The sequence below is a fragment of the Mercenaria mercenaria genome, chromosome 3 (genome assembly GCF_021730395.1).
Source record: "Mercenaria mercenaria strain notata chromosome 3, MADL_Memer_1, whole genome shotgun sequence".
Taxonomy (NCBI): Eukaryota; Metazoa; Mollusca; class Bivalvia; order Venerida; family Veneridae; genus Mercenaria; species Mercenaria mercenaria.
In genome coordinates, this window is record NC_069363.1 from 27,021,354 (window position 1) to 27,041,303 (window position 19,950).

Sequence of the window (19,950 nt, forward strand, 5' to 3'; positions counted from 1 at the left end):
AAGGGGCATAATTTTGAAAAAAAAAGTAGAGTTATGGGACCTGCTTAGTGCATGTCAGATCATGACAGTGAACAAGTGTATGAAGTTTCAATCCATTCCCATTTGCGAGTACTGAGATACCAGCTTACATACAAAACCTTGACCAAAAATTTCTAAGTCAAAAAAGGGGCATAATTTTGTAAAAGAGCAAAACAGAGTTATGGAACCTGTGCAATGTAAGTCAGTTTATCAGAGTGAATAAGTGTGTGAAGTTTCAATCCATTCCCACAAGTGGTTACTGAGATACCAGCTTACATACAAAAAACTTAACCAAATTGAGACGAGGACACGGATGCACGGGCGAGTCCAATAGCTCTACTATTCTTTGAACAGTTGAGCTAAAAAGAGGCTGTCAACTATTTTTCACAGATATAAGGGAAAATAAGTTGATAACTTAAGTCATCTAAAACCAGAGGAACAATATTCAAAATGTAGGTGATACAAAAAAACACTGGAAGTCCAAAAATAATACTGAAATAGTGTTAATGATATAGGAACAGTTCAACTGAATCTTGAGTAACTAGAGCTGCTTTTGAGAAAAGCGCATGTCTCTCACAACTGCCTAATCATCTAAATAGTAAGTCAGTCTTTATATACTGTTTACTCACTACAAATATACCTCTGAAGAGTAAAAAGGCTGATTTGGGGTAATTCAAGGGCCATCATTCTGAAGTGCCTCAGGCGATTTGGCTAGTTAATGAACTTGGCCAAGGAGTTATGGTAAAAAACATTTGGTTCAAGTTTGCTAAAGATGGGATGAGAACTGTTCTTCATTAGAGTGCGGACAAGAGTAAAAAGGCCAATTTTCGGTAATTCAAGGGCCATAATTCCGAAGTGCCTGGGCCAATTTGCGATTTGGCTAGTTATCAAACTTGGCCGAGGACTTATGGTCAAACACATTTTGTTCAAGTTTGGTAAAGATCGGATGAGAAATGTTCAACTTAGAGTGCGGACAAGATTTGTGACAGACACACAGATGGACACACACACAGACATGAGTAAATCAATATGTCTCCCACACCACTGTGTGGTGGGAGACATAATTATACCTGATTTATGTCTATCATGAAAGTGGAAAGTCCAACAGAAACACTTTCCAAAGATCTAATTCTAGTGAAAATTCTGTCAACCAATCCCAGTGTAGCCGCTTCTGCAGGAACAAAACTCCCAATCTGAGCAAGGAATACTATCAGAGCCACCTGAAAATAAATTTTCTCTTATATATTCCTGAGTAAAAGACATCTCTTTATTATACCAGATTTATATAGCAAATACATTACATAGCGCAAAGCGAGCCACTCAGGGCACCAAATTTGTCCTCTACTAGTACAGACACAGAGAGAAAGAGAGAGAGAGGGAGGGAGGGAGAGAGAGATCCTCTTTGGCTTAATAAAAATTGAACAGCATATTTATGTAAAGCAGTTATGGCATATTATATATTCAAGAGAACTGAATGGCCCGGCATGAGTATACCACTCAGATTCCAGCAACTTACTTAGCATTCATTCTTATACCATATTTTTGTACCTGAAGTCATAACTGTCATTGCCTTAAATATTCACCTGCAATGAAACCCTGCCTAACTGTAAATATACTGGGAACTTCACATACTTTTTCAATTTAATTCTTAATGTAGGTCAAGAGTTGTCCTAAACTAGCTGATGTTACAAAATCATACACAGCTCTGTTTTCTTAAAATAATTTGTTCAACTGTGAAATTGCACAACTTAAGTTGTGAAGTCAAGGTCCAAAGTTGAATCTAACCTGTTTGAGGTAGACAGATTTCCCACAGGCGTTAGGTCCTGTTAAGATTTTAATTTTTCCATATTCTGTATTACTCTGTATATCATTTGGTACAAATGTACTGCAGCAAACCTCCTGGATTGGATGCCTGAAATACATGTTAGTGCATACAGATGTAAGGGGTCCTGGGCTGAAAGTCTGCATATTTCCAACATTTAAACAGATGCAACTTGGACCAACAAAATCACATGCCAATCCAAAAGTCATTATTTTAAAAGATTACTTTGAGACATATGTAATACAAAGACACTAGAAAATATAATCTGATACTGGTACTGATGATAAACCCGGACAGATAATAAAGTCGACCACCTTGGAAATATTCAATTGCAATCGGTTATTTATAAAATTGAACACACCATCTAATAGTTTCCACATACAACACCAACTGGTGTAAATAAAAACAAAATTGGTAAATATTCTGTAAAAATAAATGATTTACATTTATCTGTATAAAAAATATTTATCCAAAATTACTAGGGAAGAGGGTGTTTTTTGCGCATGCTCACTGTCGCCACATGAAGGCCTGACATTGGGTCACTTTTCATTACTTGATCAGGAATGACTGTTGCAGCTTTTTGGGGAAAGTTTCAATATAATACTACAAACAAAATTTTGTAAATGACAAAGTGGTCAAATTTATCATCAGTCCACTTTCGTACAGTCCCCATTTTACAAACCCCTTTCAGGGTCTCACTTCGTGTGAGTTTGCTAACTAAATATAAATTTGAATTGTGTAAAGTTTTCAGCAAATGTTAAGCTTTATTTTGATACCGACCATTGATTACAATTTGCAGAAATAAAAAAGTTACAGGTAAAAAACATCATTTTCTGTTCGGGTTTATCATCAGTACCAGTAACAATTATTAATATAATATGTATTTATATATATGAAAATATAAAATTAAAATGTTTGTGATTAAGATTTACAACAGCCCATAAAATTTAAATAGGAATCAAACCCTCTGTGAATTTTTCAGATCCAAGGAAGCATCCTGTCTCATTAGAAAAATACAGGTATCCCCATTTTTCTTTTTTAATCTTAAACAAGCTAACCAATTGTTCATTACAACTTTACAATAATCTAGTTTGAAACAGGCAAGTAAAGATTCAATTTAGGATTACCTTCCATTGACAACCTTTATGACAATTTCATCTGTGATGGTAGGTCTGCAGTAGCTGTATTCTCTGGCGCATGCTGCCAGTGACAACAAACTGGAAAATATCCACAGTCAATATACCAAAATAATACATCTTTAAAAACAAAATATGTTCAAATACAGTCACAGACATTTTGATTTCATTTTTGAATTAAGTCAAAATAATAATGTAAAACTCAATAAATAACAACAAATGGTGGACCTGAATAGAAATCTACAAAACAATTTTAATAATAAGTAAGCATACTTAGTTTTGTCTTTGAGCCTAGTTTTCTTTTAGTCATCTTCCATACTTAATTAAAAGTTTATTCTCCGTAATCAAACCCCATCTAACCAAATGCAAACTGATTTAGTAGCTTTAGTCGGTCAACAAGGGAGAATTTATATTTGTCACCTACCTATACATTTTCCACTCAAAATACAGGCTTAATTGAACTACAGCTATCACTTTAGGCAATAAATAACCCAAGAAGCCGCTTTGATACAGGAAAAGTAAAATGTTGTGACCATGACTTTTGACCTATAAGTGTGACCTTGAACCTAGTGACCTGAGTCGCACAATCTGCAAGTCATCTTGATGAGGTTAAAAATTAATTCTAGTTTTATGAAAATCTTTCTAGTGGTCAAGAACAAATGAAACAAAAACAAATTTAAGCTATTTGATATTTGACCTCTAAGTGTGACCTTGACCTTGATATTAATGACCTTGGCTCTGCACATCATCTTAAAAGGTAATTAACTGATGCTTCTTTTATGAAAATCTTCCAAGCGTTCAAGCAGATATGGGACAGACACAAATTTTAGCTATCTAACATTTGATCTCCAAGTGTAAACATGACATTGGACCATGTAGCCTTGATTTTGCTCTCTGCATGTCATCTTGACAAAGTTAACAACAGCTGCTAGTTTTATGAAAATATTCCAGGGATTACAAAGCTATGGAGCAGACATAAAGTTAAGATATTTGATGCTATGTACCAGACAAAATGTTAAGCTATTTGGCCTTTAACCTTTGTGACCTTGACCTCAAACTTAGTGACCTAGGTTGTATGCTCTGCCTGTTGTCTTGGTGAGGTGAACAATGATTATAATGTTAATTTTATGAAAACCTTCAAAACAGTTTAGACAATAAAGAGTGGAAATGAAATTAAACTATTTAACCTTTCACCTCAACCTTGGACCTAATGACCTTGGTGGTCTGCTTTGTATATTGTCTATAATGAGGTTAACAAATGATGCTAGTTCTATGAAAATCTTCCCAGTGGTTTAGAAGAAATGGAGCAGACATGACAGACAAACCAATATTGCCCCTTCACACTTTGTATCTTGAGGTATAAGTTTATACAACATCTTGTATTATCATCGACTCATGTTCTCTGAGGTTCGTTTTACAGACTGCATTTTTGTCCTACTTTCACTTTCCTGGATTTCCACTGCAATTACAAGCTGATACAACATAATCTTGCATCATCATCAGCTCAGGTGTTTTCTTAATCCATATCACCCTATTAGCTCGGTCTGATGGACTACTTTCCTGCAGATAGGTAAGTAATAAAAAAAAAAATACACTAGTGTGTTGATCTGGGCATTTTGTATCATGTTTTACTGTTAGTATCACATTTTGTATCCCCCTCGTCCTTAGACTCATGCAATATGAAATGTAACACATCCAACTTGATGTGAAATAAATGGTTAGATCAACACAACAGTATAATATTCCCTATTTACCAGTCCAGTTCAGCACAGATGTCTAACACAGTCAGAAGAAGGCTGGAATATTTCAAGATGTTGTTCTGTAACTTGTGCATGATGGCTGTCTCCATGTCTGAAAATAATTGACCACTTTTTCACTTGGGAAAATGTGCTGTTACAAATAAAAGAATATATGCCTTTTCCCTTGTTGTCTCTTTTTTAATTCAGAATAAAGAAGAAGTTCATATGACACTACATAAGTGTGTGCAAATATCAGATCTGCTCAATATTTCCTTACTTTGAAATCCATGCATCAGGTTTCTGTATTGCTCTTTCTACAAAATGTACTTTTAAAATAACAAGAAACCATGCAGAATCTAAACTCATTACTCATATATCTAACTAGAAGATGCTTTTGTAGAAAAGCACATGTCTCCCTCAAAGCATAGTAGTAATAGGCAAGCAGTCAATTGGGGACATGACTGAAAGTCAAAGAGACACTGATGGTTGACTAAGTGACTGAAATCAAAGAGCTATAAAAATAAATAGATCGGCAACTTGAAAGGCATATAGAGCAAATCTCGCCAACATCCCGTGACAACTGAATGAGATCTCGTTTACTGGAAGTGAAGCGTTCTCCATGCGCCATTTTGTATGCGAAAGCAATTATTCATCGGTAAATTAATTATCACCGTACGTATGACCACGCTTTTTTATGGTAAGAAACGTGTACTTTGTGTCTTAAGACTATTTCACATTAAACTAATTTTGTTTTGAAGCTAACATGTATTTTAAATTTAGTTTTAAAGGTACAAATTGTAACTCTATGCTCGCCGATGTTTGTTTTTACTAAGATAACGCCGATTCACGCTCTGACACGAGATCACACGAGATTACAGCCAGTTGCCATTCTGTGTATTTATTACTTCTTTGCTGAAATGCAATAGAGATCATCTACTCAGCATGTCCAATCATCCCATGAAGTTTCAACGTTCTGGGTCAAGTGGTTTTAAAGTTATGGGGAGGAAAAGGTTTTCCATGTTCTGGCCCCTGTGACCTTGACCTCTGAAAGAATGGCCCCAAGATCAATAGAGGTCATCTACTCTGCATGTCTAATCATCCAATGAAGTTTCAACAATTTGGGTCAAGTGGTTCTCAACTTATTGATCGGAAACTGTTTTCTGTGTTCAGGCCCCTGTGACCTTGACCTTTGATTGAGTGACCCCAAAAACTATAGGTGCCATCTACTCAGTAAGCCCTATCATCCTAAGAAGTTTGAAGGTTCTAGGTCTAATCATTATCCAGTTATTGATCGGAAACGGTTTTCCATGTTCTGGCCCTTATGACCTTGATCTTTGATCAAGTGACCTGAAAATCTATAGTGATCATCTACTCTGCATGTCCAATCATTTTATGAAGTTTTAACATTCTGGGTCAAGTGGTTCTACAGTTATTGATCAGAAACAGTTTTCCATGTTCAGGCCCCTGTGACCTTTAACATTGATCAATGGACCCCAAACGGTAGGGGTCATCTACTCTGTAAGCCACATTACCCTATGAAGTTTGAAAGTTATAGGATAAATGCTTCTCCGGTCATTGACCTGAAATGATTTTCCATGTTCTGGCCCCTGTAACCTTGACCTTTGATCAAATGACCTCAAAATCATTAGGGGTCATCTACTTTGCATGTCCAATCATCCTACCAAGTTTCAACATTCTAGGTCAAGTGGTTCTCCAGTTATTGGTTGGAAACGGTTTCATGTTCTAGCCCCTGTGACCTTGTCCTTTGATTAAGTGACCTGAAAATCTATAGAAGTCATCTACTCTGCATGTCTAATCACCCTATGAAGTTTCAACATTCTGGGTCAACTGGTTCTCAAGTTATTGATCGGAAACGATTTCACATGTTCAGGCCCCTGTGACCTTGACTACTGATCAAGTGACCCCAAAACAATAGGGGTCATCTACTCAGTAAGCCCTATCACCCTATGAAGTTTGAAGGTTCTAGGTCCAATGGTTCTCCAGTTATCGACTGGAAATGAAGTGTGACGGACGGACTGACAGGGCAAAAACAATGTCTCCTCCAGTGGGGGGAGACATAAATTATTATTATATCATTTACAGATGACTACATTAGCTTAAATAACTTTGAAAATAAATGTACATAATTTAAAAGGATTTTGTGTCAGGATAACAACACAATGAATTACAAAGTTGAAGGCAATTTCTGCCTGGCGTTATGCTAGTTCAAAATTGTTAAAAAAATGATCATTGAAATCACTGTAATTTGTTCCAACAGTTGACCAAGATATCAGTACAATCCAGCTGCCTACTTGAGAAGTTCAGTTATTTGATACAAGATGGTTGTTCATTACATTTCTTGCTCAGTTTACCTGTGATATCACAGCGAGTGTCTCCCAGCAGTGTGTCAAGCTCTGAAACATATACATAGCAGCTCTAAAATACATGCATTATTTGAATTAAAAAAATATGTGTGATTCAAGCAAGTAATTGTGAAAGTAACTATATCTCTTTACAATAGTGATACAGTTTTATCATCTGATCATTAAAATTCTTTATCTGAGGCCAAGCATTTCAATTTTTCTTATCAAGACGAAGTAGATATGTCCATAACTTAATTAAACAATTCTAAATAAATACATTTATTTAAAAACACTATCCAGTTTTACTCAAGAAATTCTGGTGACCTCCCACAAGGCAGAAGAAACATGAAGGAGAGAAAACTAGTTGAATACAATTCATGGCATATACACCAATGTTTTTGTTGGCTTAAATTTCCAGCTTTTCAGAGGAAGACCCCCAGGTGCCTCTGGGCATTATTTCAGGTGCCTCTGGGCATTATTTCAGGCATGGGTAGGCTCCGGGGTAGAACCACAAACCTTCTATACCCAGATGGATGGCTTCCTCACATCTAAGAATTCCACACCCCAAGCCAGGTTTCAAATCATCAGCAGTGAGGGGTAAGTGATTTTAAGTTAGGAACCTTAACCTCTCAGCCACAGAGACCCCATACAAAACAGGAAGACTTAGTATAGAACTAAACAAGAAGCTGCGTTCAATAAACGCTTGATGCCCCCAGTGGCATCCTTGTCGATAGATTTTGCACCGAAGTCCAAAACGAGGTCAATGTCAAGGTCAAACTGAGGTCAGGTGATGTTTGAAGATGAGGAATGGTCACAGTTTACATCTGTATTAGTATCAATTCATTCTTGTAAGGGGTACTGATGCTAGACGAAACGGTCCCATTTGGTTAACCAAGAGATGGCCCATATAAAGCAACCTAGGTCCAAAATGAGGTCAAGGTCAAGGTCAAACTGAGGTCAGGTGATGTCCGAAGATGAGGAATGGTGACAGGTTACATCTGCATTAGTTTCAAGTCATTCTAGTAAGGGGTATTGATGCTAGACGAAACGGTCCCATTTGGTTAACCTCGTACGTACGGACGAACAAACGGACAGGACAATCACTATATGTCTCCCTCATCAGTAGATGCTGGGGACATAAAAATAAAAACATGACCAACAAGTCTAAATGGAACATAAAAGATTTCTAGAAAAACATGTGACACAAAAAATTCAACATAAACTTCACTTCATGCAAAACAGTGTTACCTCTGGTTCGGGCACTTCGGTAATGTAAGACATTGTTGGACAGAAACTATGTAATACACAAAACAGAATCATGTTTCTAAGACTCTTCATATATACATGACTAGGTTTTAAGGTACCGACTAAAAATAGTAAGTGAATCATGTAACAGGAGGTGTTCTTGAACTGTAATCTATAACTAGATGCCCACGGGCAACATGTTAAGCCCAACCTTTGACCCCTAACTGTGACCTTGACCTTTGAGACAGGAACCTGGGGTTTGCACTTGACACTCCGTCTCATTGAGTTAAACATTCATGCCAAATATAAACAGGATTCCTCAATGCATGTCAAAGTTATGGGCCAGACAAGATCTGACATGACCTTTGACCTCCAACTGTGACCTAGACCTTTGAGATAGGAACCTGGGGTTTGTGCAAGACACTCCATCTCACTGAGGTTAACATTTATGCCAAATATAAACAAGATTGCTCCATGCAAGTCAAAGTTATGGTCTGGACAAACAAATCCGGACAGACACACACACCGAGCAGCCATTTAGACGACAATGTCTTCACTTCTGCAAGTGGGCTCAACAAAAAATACTGGTTACAAATTATTTACAAGATAAAAACCCTTTCATAATGTATTCAAATACAGATCATGGTGAGAGACCAAAGCAATCAGAAACCTGACTGACAATGAACTGAACACACATGAACATAATTAAAGTGTATGCTATATATACAGTATATGGCTAATAAGCAAAGAACTATAACTCTTGCAACAAGAGTGCCAGAATGTCACAATATACGCCCATCACAGCAAATGTCTTTACACTAGCACCTGTATTTGCAAATGGAATTTTAATTTTGTGGTTGTTTAGTAATTACTGTAATTCTTTTGTTTTTCTAAGTCCACAAAAAAACTCCTTACCAGGTAGAGATACCTTAAAATACTCCTAGAATTTAAAAGTACCATCTATGTTGTACCACAGAAAAGTGGTCTTGGTTTTTCCCTACGGTCAATTATAAAAAAAGTTACAATATAAGTTATTTATAGTAACAACAAGAGAAATTAATCTTAAAAAAAAAAATATAAAAAAATCCGCCCCCCCCCCCAAAAAAAAAAAAATTGTAAGTCCACACAAAAATCAGTCAAAATACACCTCAAAATTGGATATAACATGCATGTTGTACTACAGAAAAGTGGTCTCGATTTTTCCCTACAACTAGTAATGAAAAAGTTACAATATAAGCTATTTATAATAACAACAAAGGGAAGTAATTCTAAAGAAGGGACCTGTGCATGACACTCTGTCTCATGATGGTGTACAATTGTGCCAAGTTACATCAAAATCCCTCCTTGCATGAAGAAGAAATGCTCTGGACAAAGTCATTCTTGTATCTGACCTTTGGCCTCTAAGTGTGACCTTGACCTTAGACCTAGGGACCTGGTTCTTGCGCAAGACACTCCGTCTCGTCGTGGTGAACATTTGTGCCAAGTTATATCAAAATCCCTCCATGCATGAAGAAGAAATGCTCCGGACAGTTTTCATTCTTGTATCCTTTGACCTTTAAGTGTGACCTTGACCTTAGATCTAGGGACCTGGTTCTTCCGCATGACACTCTGTCCCATGATGGTGAACAATTGTGCCAAGTTACATCAAAATCCCTCTATGCATGAAGAAGATATGCTCAGGACAAAGTCATTCTTGAATTTGACCTTTGACCTCTAAGTGTGACCTTGACCTTAGACCTGGTTCTTGCACATGACACTCCGTCTCATGATGGTGAATAACTGTGCCAAGTTTCATCAAAATCCCTCCATGCATGAAGAAGATATGCTCTGGCAAAGTCTGTGGACGCCGCCCGCCCATCCGCCCGCCTGCCAGGGGCGTTCCATAATACGTCCCATTTTTCAAACAGGCGTATAAAGAATAATCTTACTTTGTTCACAAGTACAAATCATGAGAAATTTTTACCAGATATTTTTTCATTATTTTATTGCTTTTCAAGACTTATTTACATTCTTAAAATAAATGTAATGAAGTCCAACATCAAATGTATGCAAGCAAAATAACTGAATTTGCCAATAAGTGGATTCACAAATATTAGCAAATATTTCCCTATTTACAGTAAAATATCAAAGAAATTGATGTAATAATGTCTACATTGTTGAGGTTAAACACTGTTTTTTTTTCAATTCTTCACTCTTTCCTTATGCAGAACATAACTTCAGCCGAGAATTCCTATTCTCCAACTTACAGCTTAATCAGGTAAACATCCTTATAATGAAGAATTTGTCTATGCTAGTCAAATGTTTCTGCAGCCAGGTGGGTATACAAGTAGGTTCAAACCAAAATATACAGCCCTTCAACTTTGTTATAAGAGGTTCGTAATGACTTTTACTGCATAAGAAAACCAGAAGATGCTTTTGTAGAAAAGCATATGCCTCCCAATAAAGCATAGTCATAGGCAAGAAGTCAATATGGGACGGAAGTCAGTCAAAGTTACCCTGATGGTTGGCAAAGTGAGCGATCATCTAGGTCTCCTATATGGAAATGGTTTTCAATGTTCAATCCAATCATCCTAGGAAGGGCCCCTGTGACCTTGACCTTTGACTGAGTGACATCAATATCAAGAGGGGTAACCTCGGCATGTCCAATCATCCTGTGAAGTTTCAAGGTTCTGCATCAAGGCGTTCTCAAGAAATGAATCAGGATTGGTTTTCCATGTTCTGGCTTCTGTGACCTTGACCTTTGAAAGAGTGACCCAAAGATCAATAAGGGTCATCTACTAAGCATATCCAATCATCCTATGGAGGTTCAGCTTTCTGGGTAGAGTGGTTCTGAAATTATTGATCGGCAGCGGTTTACCATGTTCTGGCCCCTGCGACCTTGACCTTCGACCAAATGACTCCTCCAAAATCAATAGGGATCTTCTACTTCGAATCTACAATCATCCTGTAAAGATTCAACGTTCTGGGTCAAGTGGACTGGTTCCCCAGTTATTGATCAGAAAAGGTTTTGCATGTTATGGCCCATGTGACCTTGACCTTTGACCAAGTGACCCCAAAATCAATATGGGTCATCTACTCTGCATGTCCAATCATCCATGAAGTTTCAACATTCTTGATCGGAAACGGTTTTTCATGTTCAGGTCCTTGTGACCTTTACCTTTGATTGACTGACCCCAAAAACAATATCTATTCTGTAAGCCCTATCGCCCTATGAAGATTGAAGGTTCTAGGTCAAATGGTTTTCCAGATATTGAGCAGAAATGAAGTGTGACGGACAGATGGACAGGGAAAAAACAATATGTCTGCCCCAGTGGGGGGAGACATTAATATATTTACCACAAACTCAAGTCCATTTATTTCATAGTTAATTCTATCATCTGACTGGTTGATCATAGCTGTCTCTGGTATAGCTAGCAGATATCCAATCTGAAAACATGTACAACACAGCATGTTCTCATATTTGATGCAATTATCATTTAAAAACATGGGTTATCTTTTAACTATATTGAAATACACTTTTACAATAAAAAAATGCAATACTGGCAAATACAATTATTGCATTTTTGTACATGAATTGAAATTTTATCACTTACTTCTAGATTTTATAAAAGTGTTTTTACTCTCAGAAATTCCATGAAGTAAAAAATGGTAGCAATACCTGAGGTATATACAGAATAGAACATAATGTTACATCATTATCCAAGTTGTTTAGCTCCTGGTACGCAACTTCTGTCAAATATTCAGGCAATCCACTATACATGCGCTTTTCTGAAATGGAAACATCTTCAGTTGTACATTTCATCTAACAGTCTTTCTTCCATCTCTACAGGCATAGCATTCTATATAGATGATAAACATAATTATATAATGTTTTCCTATGTCTCTACACACAACTTCTTCCTAAACGGATTACAACTTTATCTGCAGAAAGTATATCTATTACTTATGAAACTAAATCCTTTATTCTCTATTCACATTTCATGAGTTGACATCACATATTACCAGTCACACATCACTAATCCATACATAGGTTATGAAAAGGTTAGACCAACTTTGGTAACATTTCTGACATAAAACACTTATGACATTTTTTCTTAAGTCTCTGTAATGCTAGAATTCTGCAGTAAGTGTTGTTCTTTATCTCAAGTAACCCTGTTTTGTACTCCGCCTACATTTCATTGACATAAACATTCTGACAAAGAATTATGATGATCAAATAGTAAATGTGACATCTAGAGTGACAAGGTTTCAATTTGACCTACTGACCTAGTTTAAAAACTCAAGTAGATAAGTTTTGAATTTGACTTAGATTTCACAGATAAAAATATTCTGACAAAATTTAATGATCTAGTAGAAAATGTGCTCTGTAGAGTATTAACACAATTTTTCTATGATTTACAAGCTAGTGACCCAGTTTTGACCTCAGATATTCCAGTTTTGAATTTGACAGACTTTACAGAGAAAACAGACAAAAATATATCATGTTTAAGTAGAAAGTGCGGCCCCTAGACTGTTAACAAGGTTTTTCTTTGATTTAACCTGGTTACCTAGTTTTTGACTTCAGGTCACCCAGCTTTGAACTTGACCTAGATTTCATAGACAAAATATTCAGACAAGGTTTTATTAACACAGGTAGAGAATGTGGTCACTACGGTAATAATAATTTGACTATGTGACAGTTTTTTATCCCAGATGACCAAGTTTCCAATTTGTACCCAATTTTACTGAGGGAAACATTCTGACCAAGTTTAATTAAGATTGGTCAGAAACTGTAACCTCTAGATAGTGAAACTGATAACAAAGTATGGAGACAGACAACCACAAGGGACACATAACAGACGACAGAAACAGGGCCATCAAATTAGCTCACCATGATCATTTTTTGCTCAGGTGAGCTAGAATTTAATGACAATAATTTACTTTTATCCAAATTTTCATTGACATTAGGCTTCACCACAAATCTGTTCTGCAAGGAGCACTCCTGAAAATCTACCTGAAACAGAACATAAACAATGTTTTAAAACTGCTTCCTTGATACCTGACATGCAGCTGCAAAATCAAGGACTGAATTCTAATTTACACAAACAGGAAACTATGGCCATGCTTTATTAACAAAGACTTATCTTGACAGATTTTAGATGAATGTTATTCACTGAAAACAACACATCAACACGACCAAGAACAAAAATACTGAATTTCTTTCATTATTATAGTAGATACAAAAGTAAACTCACAACTTTATAGATGTAGTTTGTAACCTGATGAAGATCATCTGTGAATTTCTCAGTCACCTGTGGAAAAAAAACAAAACAACTAAACTTTTACTTCAACAAAAAATACATTATACTTACACTTGTATTACATTAAACAAATCTGAAAATGGTATCTTCTTTTCAAACAGGACACCAGTGTATACTTGACATTTCAAAAGAGACAGACTGGGATATTCCCTGGGAAGACTATTCACTACACAACAAAATATGGTCCCAGGCCTTCTTCTCATCTTTCTTACAATGACTTTTCACCTGATTAAAAGACTGATACTGATCCTAAATTCAGGAGACTCACACTTCAATCAAGAGTTTGTTAACCTTTTCCCTGCTAAATTTCTAAAATGGATTGGTCCATCATTCAATTCGGCCAGTGCCATTTATTATTCAACGGGGTGTTCACTGAAAATTTACTGACTGAATAGCGAACAGTGCAGACCATGATCAGCCTGTTGGTCTGCACTGGTTGCAAAGGCAATATCATTTGCTGCCAGCAGGCTAAAAGTTAAGTACAACAGCTACAGTCTACAGCACTGTATAGGGACATATAGATTAGTTATAAATACACCTTGATAAAGTCTTATCATGATCAAACTCAGTGGTCACTAAAAGAATGAACTTTAATGCACAATTATGTAATACAAGGAACTGTATACTGTACCATACCTTTCTGATGATCTCAACAGTCTGAGGCTGGGCTCTACACAGCTCCTTTATCGAGGTGGCATTGTACACAGTCTAAGTTATAGAATGAAATTACGATCTGAATAGGAATTTTTATTCTAGTTATTTAAAAACACTCATAAAAGAACTTATCTAATGCTTCTTACTTTTGCTCAGCTGACATGCACTTATTCAAACCTCATGCAAAAGGGTCATGATGTGTCTAGATCGCTCAACAGAGTTTCACAGTTCGAACAGGTATCAATTAAGTTAAAATTTTTGTTTGTTTTGGGTTTAACGCCGTTTTTCAACAGTATTTCAGTCATGTAACGGCGGGCAGTTAACCTAACCAGTGTTCCTGGATTCTGTACCAGTACAAACCTGTTCTCCGCAAGTAACTGCCAACTTCCCAGTGAATCATCAGAGGTGGAGACTAATGATTTCAGACACAATGTCGTTTATCAAATAGTCACGGAGAACATACGCCCCGCCCGAGGATCGAACTCACGACCCCACGATCCGATCGTAGACCAACGCTCTACCTACTGAGCTAAGCGGGCGGGCAATTAAGTTAAAAATCCAAGGATTATTTCTGCCAAAAGACTTTGAAAACTGGCCTGCAGATTAAGAGAAAAAGATTTTCAAATTTTCAGTAAAGCCATAAGGGAATACTAGCCCAATCACTGTTGTAGTAGAGTCACCTATGGAACATTTCTGTAAAAACAAGAGCTGTCACTAATGGTGACAAATGCCCCCGCAGCACCTTGACCTTTGATCTGGTGACCCCAAAGTCAGTAGGGGTCGTGTACTCAATAAGTACTATCAGCATGTGAAGTTTGAAGGTCCTGGGTGCAGTGGTTCGTGAGTAAAGTGCCTTCATGCAAAAAGTTAAGGTTGTGAAGAACGGACATTGTGACGAACGGACAGACAGTTGAAAACTAATATGCCTCCCTTTGGGGGCACAAAAATTCAAAATCTAACCAGTGGTTTAGGCCTGAAGGTTTTTTTCTATTTTTTGCTCTAACAGACATGCTGTTTGATCAATTTGGATAATTTGATAACAATCTTTGTAGTTCAAGGAACAGTTCTGTTTTTGATTATTTCAAAATTGGACCAGCAGTTAAGCAGATTTGATTTTTTTTTTTTTTTTAGCTCTGGTTCCATGCTTTTTGATGAATCAGAATAATTTAAACAATCTTGAATGAGGGTCACCCAAAGAACATTAATTTTCTGTGAAATTATTTTTAAATATGGCCAATGGATTCTGGATTCTGTTGTCATGGTAAACACAGTTCTGTTTGGAATGGACTTCTTTGAACAACTTTAAAATAGGACCAACCAACATCCATGCCAAATTACATCAACTTTTACCATTGGATGTCATAATATGTGGAATTTTGTTGACACACTTATCAGCGAAATCTGATAAAATTGTAATTTTGCAAACACAGCAAAATGATTAATAAGCGATTTGTTTCCATTGTTGCATGAATAAAATCTTGTTGAGCGAAAATGGAGACAACATCTGACCTTAAAACAACTGTTTTGAAATTTTTATGATGATTGTAAAATCGTCAGAAAATTGTAACCTATTTTATTTAATGAAAACATTACTGACTTATGCAGTAAGAGGTATGCTTATACTTCAAATGAAAGAGGCAATATCCTATAGGTCAGCATCAGATTAATACACAAAGTTTTACTGTTTCTAACTTTACTGGCATGGAACATAATGAATGAAGCATGAATCAAGTTATAACTAAACTAGAGCTGCTTTTGAGAAAAGTGCATGTCTCCCACAACTGCCTAATCATCTAAATAGTAAGTCAGTCTTTATATACTGTTTACTCACTACAAATATACCTTTGAAGAGTAAAAAGGCTGATTTTGGGTAATTCAAACACCATAATTCTGAAGTGCCTCGGGCGATTTGGCTAGTTAATGAACTTGGCTGAGGAGTTATGGTAAAAAACATTTGGTTCAAGTTTGGTGAAGATTGGATGAGAAATGTTCGACTTAGAGCCAGACAAGAGTAAAAAGGCCGATTTTCGATAATTTAAGGGCCATTATTCCAAAGAGCCTGGGCTGATTTGGCTAGTTATCAATCTTGGCTGAGGACTTATGGTCAAACACATTTTGTTCAAGTTTGGTGAAGATTGCATGAGAAATGTTCAACTTAGAGCACAGACGAGAGTAAAATGGCCAATTTTCGGTAATTCAAGGGCCATAACTCCGATGTGCCTGGACAGATTTGGCTAGTTATCGAACTTGGCCGAGGTCTTAGGTCAAACACATTTTGTTCAATTTTGGTGAAGATCGGATGAGAAAAGTTCGACTTGGAGTGCGGCCAAGATTTGTGACAGACAGACACAGACAGGAGTAAATCAATATGTCTCCCACACCACTGTGTGGTGGAAGACATAATTGGGCAAAATGCTTATGATTTTTTGCCTGACCCAAGTAAAACCTATGTAAATTAAGGAAATAAAGCATACCTTGTATAAAACCTGCCAGTCCCCTACAGAAGCTTGTGATGTCATCATTCTTGTCAGTATTTTCTGAAATTTACAATAAACAGCAAGTTATTGAACTGGTGTGCTTTCTCCTGCTGCAGACAAACACTCTGCTACTTCCTTCTGACAAAATGTCAACCCATTAATATATTCATGTTGATGCATAGCAAAGTTTTACTTCCTCTTACTGATATACACAAAATATTGGTACACACATTATACTGCTTCCTACTGATACAGAAAACACGTAACAGATTCCTAATGATAAATACAAACATGTCAATGCTTCATACTGATTAAGACAAGTGCTTTCTTGCTTCCTTCTGTTACAAACATTTTAATGCTTCTTACTGATAGGAAGCAAAAGCATTACTGCTCCATACTGAACAAGACAAACATCTTACTGTTTTCTTTTCATACACAGCCAACTCATTACTTCTTTGGACAAATACACTACAGAAATGTTACAGCTTTCTTCAAATACATCGTAAAAACTTAACTACTTCCTACTGATACACAGCAAACATTTTGCTGCTTTCGACAAATTCATGGCCAGCATCTTACTGCTTTATATAAAAACACTGCAGAACCATGAAACATTGCATGCATTACTTAGTACTGGTTCATTGATAAAGGAATACACTTCATTATTTCCATTTCGTGCTATGCATACTTGATTTTGGCTACTGTGTAAACAATTTAATTACTAAAAATAATAACTGAACAAAAGAAATGAATGAATCCATAGAAAGTTCTCTAACTCACTGAGATATTTTTCACGTTTTTGACTGATTCTTCAAGGGAGGTAACAAATTCCAAGTTTCTGGGGTTGTTAAAGTAAGCAATGGCTGCATGGCGATTCTGTATAGCCTCCTTGTCCTTTAGAGGTCTCTGGAACCATGTCCTAGCAACAAACAGAACAAGTGTAAAGTCAGGAACAATGCAAAACAGTCTTATAAAACCTTGTTGATACATAGTGAAATGTTTATATGGGTAGGGGAGCAGAATATTTCCTGTGCACAGTCAAAAATCAAGATTAATGGTATACAGGACAGCTTTCTCTTTCAGTACCCTTACAGAAGCAAGCCTCTGTGGCGTACATGCTGCGTATTTGCTGTGTATATGCCGCAAACACAGTAGTACGCCAGAGGAGTACATTTTACATATACCGCATGCCGCGTACATGCCACGTACTATTTCGACGAGTAAACAGCATGTATGCAGGAGGTCACTAGTACACTTCAAGTACGCAGCACAGACTCTGAAAATTTAAGGAGTACACTGCATGTACGCAGGAGGGACATGTACAAGAAAATAGTACACTGCATGTACACCGCAGATACTTTGAAATTTGTGCAGTACACTTCATATACGCGGGAAATACTTGTACAATTTCTTTTGGCATTTATACTTAGTTTTTTTTTTATAAGTTAAAGTCTGAAGTAAACTTCATATACGCAGGAGGGACTTGTTCATTTTCTTTTGGTGTTTATACTTTGAATTTTTTTAGGTAAAAGTCTGAAGTACACTTCATGCAGGAAGGATTTGTACATTTTTTTTTTTTTTTTGGAAGCAAGAACTTGATTTCCGAGTAACTTTTATCTTAATAGCATAGAATAGTTCAGATTACCGGTATTCTGAACAATGAAAATTTGCCAAACTATTTGCAATGTTCATTTGTGAAGCTTACTATTTCCCGCATACTAAATTCCTCCAGCGTACATCCTGTGTACTATGTAGTCCACAGCATGTACGCAGCAAGTAGTACACGGCAGAGCTCATTTGCATGTCAAAAGTGTACTACAAACGTACTATCAGTGTATGTGCGGTGTATATCCTGCGTACTATTTAAAGCCCTTGATTTCAGTACACATCATGTACGCATCATATACGCTGTATGTACACAGCAAGAGTACACAGCAGGCCTTTTTCTTCTGTAAGAGTATACATTAGAGGCAATGAAATGTAAGATCTGGTGATCAAACTTTTTGAAATATGTTTTGATCTTACATGTGCAAAAAATTCATTTTCTTTCCATTTCACTTCTTTTAAATGTTTTTAAGCAAATTTTACCTACATGTAATTCTACATCCATGAAAAGATATATTTGATTTTTTTTCACTGTGAAATTACCAGATATACTTAACTGTTATGTTTCAATAATTCACAGGAAAACAAACATGAAAATTTGAGCCATGCCATGAGGAAACCAACATAGTGGCTTTGCAAACAGCATGGATCCAGACCAGTCTGCACATCCGCGCAGTCTGGTCAGAATCCATGCTGTTCGCTAACAGTTTCTCTAATTGCAACAGGCTTTGAAAGTGAACAGCATGGATCCTGACCAGACTGCACAGATGCGCAAGCTGGTCTGGATCCATGTTGGTCGCAAAGCCACTATGTTGGTTTTCTCATGGCGCGGCTCAAATAAAAAGGATGCATATAGAAACCAAACTTCTTAAACTGCTCAGTTAATTGTCATCAGGATCAATCTTAAAACTATTCAATTTTTCACAATCTGATTAACAAGAGCTGTCCGTAAGACAGCGCGCTCCACTATTCGGCGATTTGACACTAAAATGAATTTATGTATCAATAAGAGACCTCTACATTAAAAGGAAGATAAGCCAAGATATAAAAGACCCTATTACTCAGAGGGATTAAAAGGCAAGTATGGAAGGGGTACTGACATTCTTTATTTTGATGGAATTGAATTATATCAGAAAAAACAGTCCAAAAACTACATGCACATAAAGTATAAAGACTTTGCTAAACTCAAATTATATTTCTATTTATTTTTTATTTATTTTTATTTTATTTTATTTATTATTATAGCAGATGATGATGATAAAGATACATTTTAAGTTTCAAGTCATTATCTTTTATTGTATTAAAGTTATATCCAGACAGCGAAGATTGCCAAAAAACTTTAAGTAATAAAGGGGCATAATTCTGTCAAGAATACAATTAGAGTTATGGGGATTGTAACCACACATGCAGATGATCATTATAAAGAACTATTTTTAATTTCAAGTCAGTATCTTTTAAAGTACCAAAGATGTGTCTATAAACGAAGCTTTCGAAAAAAAATTAACATGAAAATAATTCCAAGTATAACAACTTGGTGACCTTGACCTTGAGTATAATGGGCCCAGCCCCTGCATATACTTTGTTTTTATGC

General features: G+C 36.4%; 1 protein-coding gene across 1 annotated transcript in view; it reads right to left on the reverse strand.

The window, feature by feature from the left end:
- Nucleotides 1–19,950, reverse strand: part of LOC123525869 (mutS protein homolog 5-like) — a 74,879-nt gene that overhangs the window by 14,045 nt on the left and 40,884 nt on the right. The window contains 13 exon segments of the mRNA XM_053539637.1: nt 1,089–1,238; nt 1,804–1,930; nt 2,968–3,057; nt 4,731–4,827; nt 7,088–7,129; nt 8,327–8,372; nt 11,660–11,749; nt 11,982–12,091; nt 13,244–13,316; nt 13,558–13,614; nt 14,260–14,331; nt 16,752–16,814; nt 17,535–17,673. Of these exon segments, the coding sequence (XP_053395612.1) occupies nt 1,089–1,238; nt 1,804–1,930; nt 2,968–3,057; nt 4,731–4,827; nt 7,088–7,129; nt 8,327–8,372; nt 11,660–11,749; nt 11,982–12,091; nt 13,244–13,316; nt 13,558–13,614; nt 14,260–14,331; nt 16,752–16,814; nt 17,535–17,673 (1,156 nt within the window).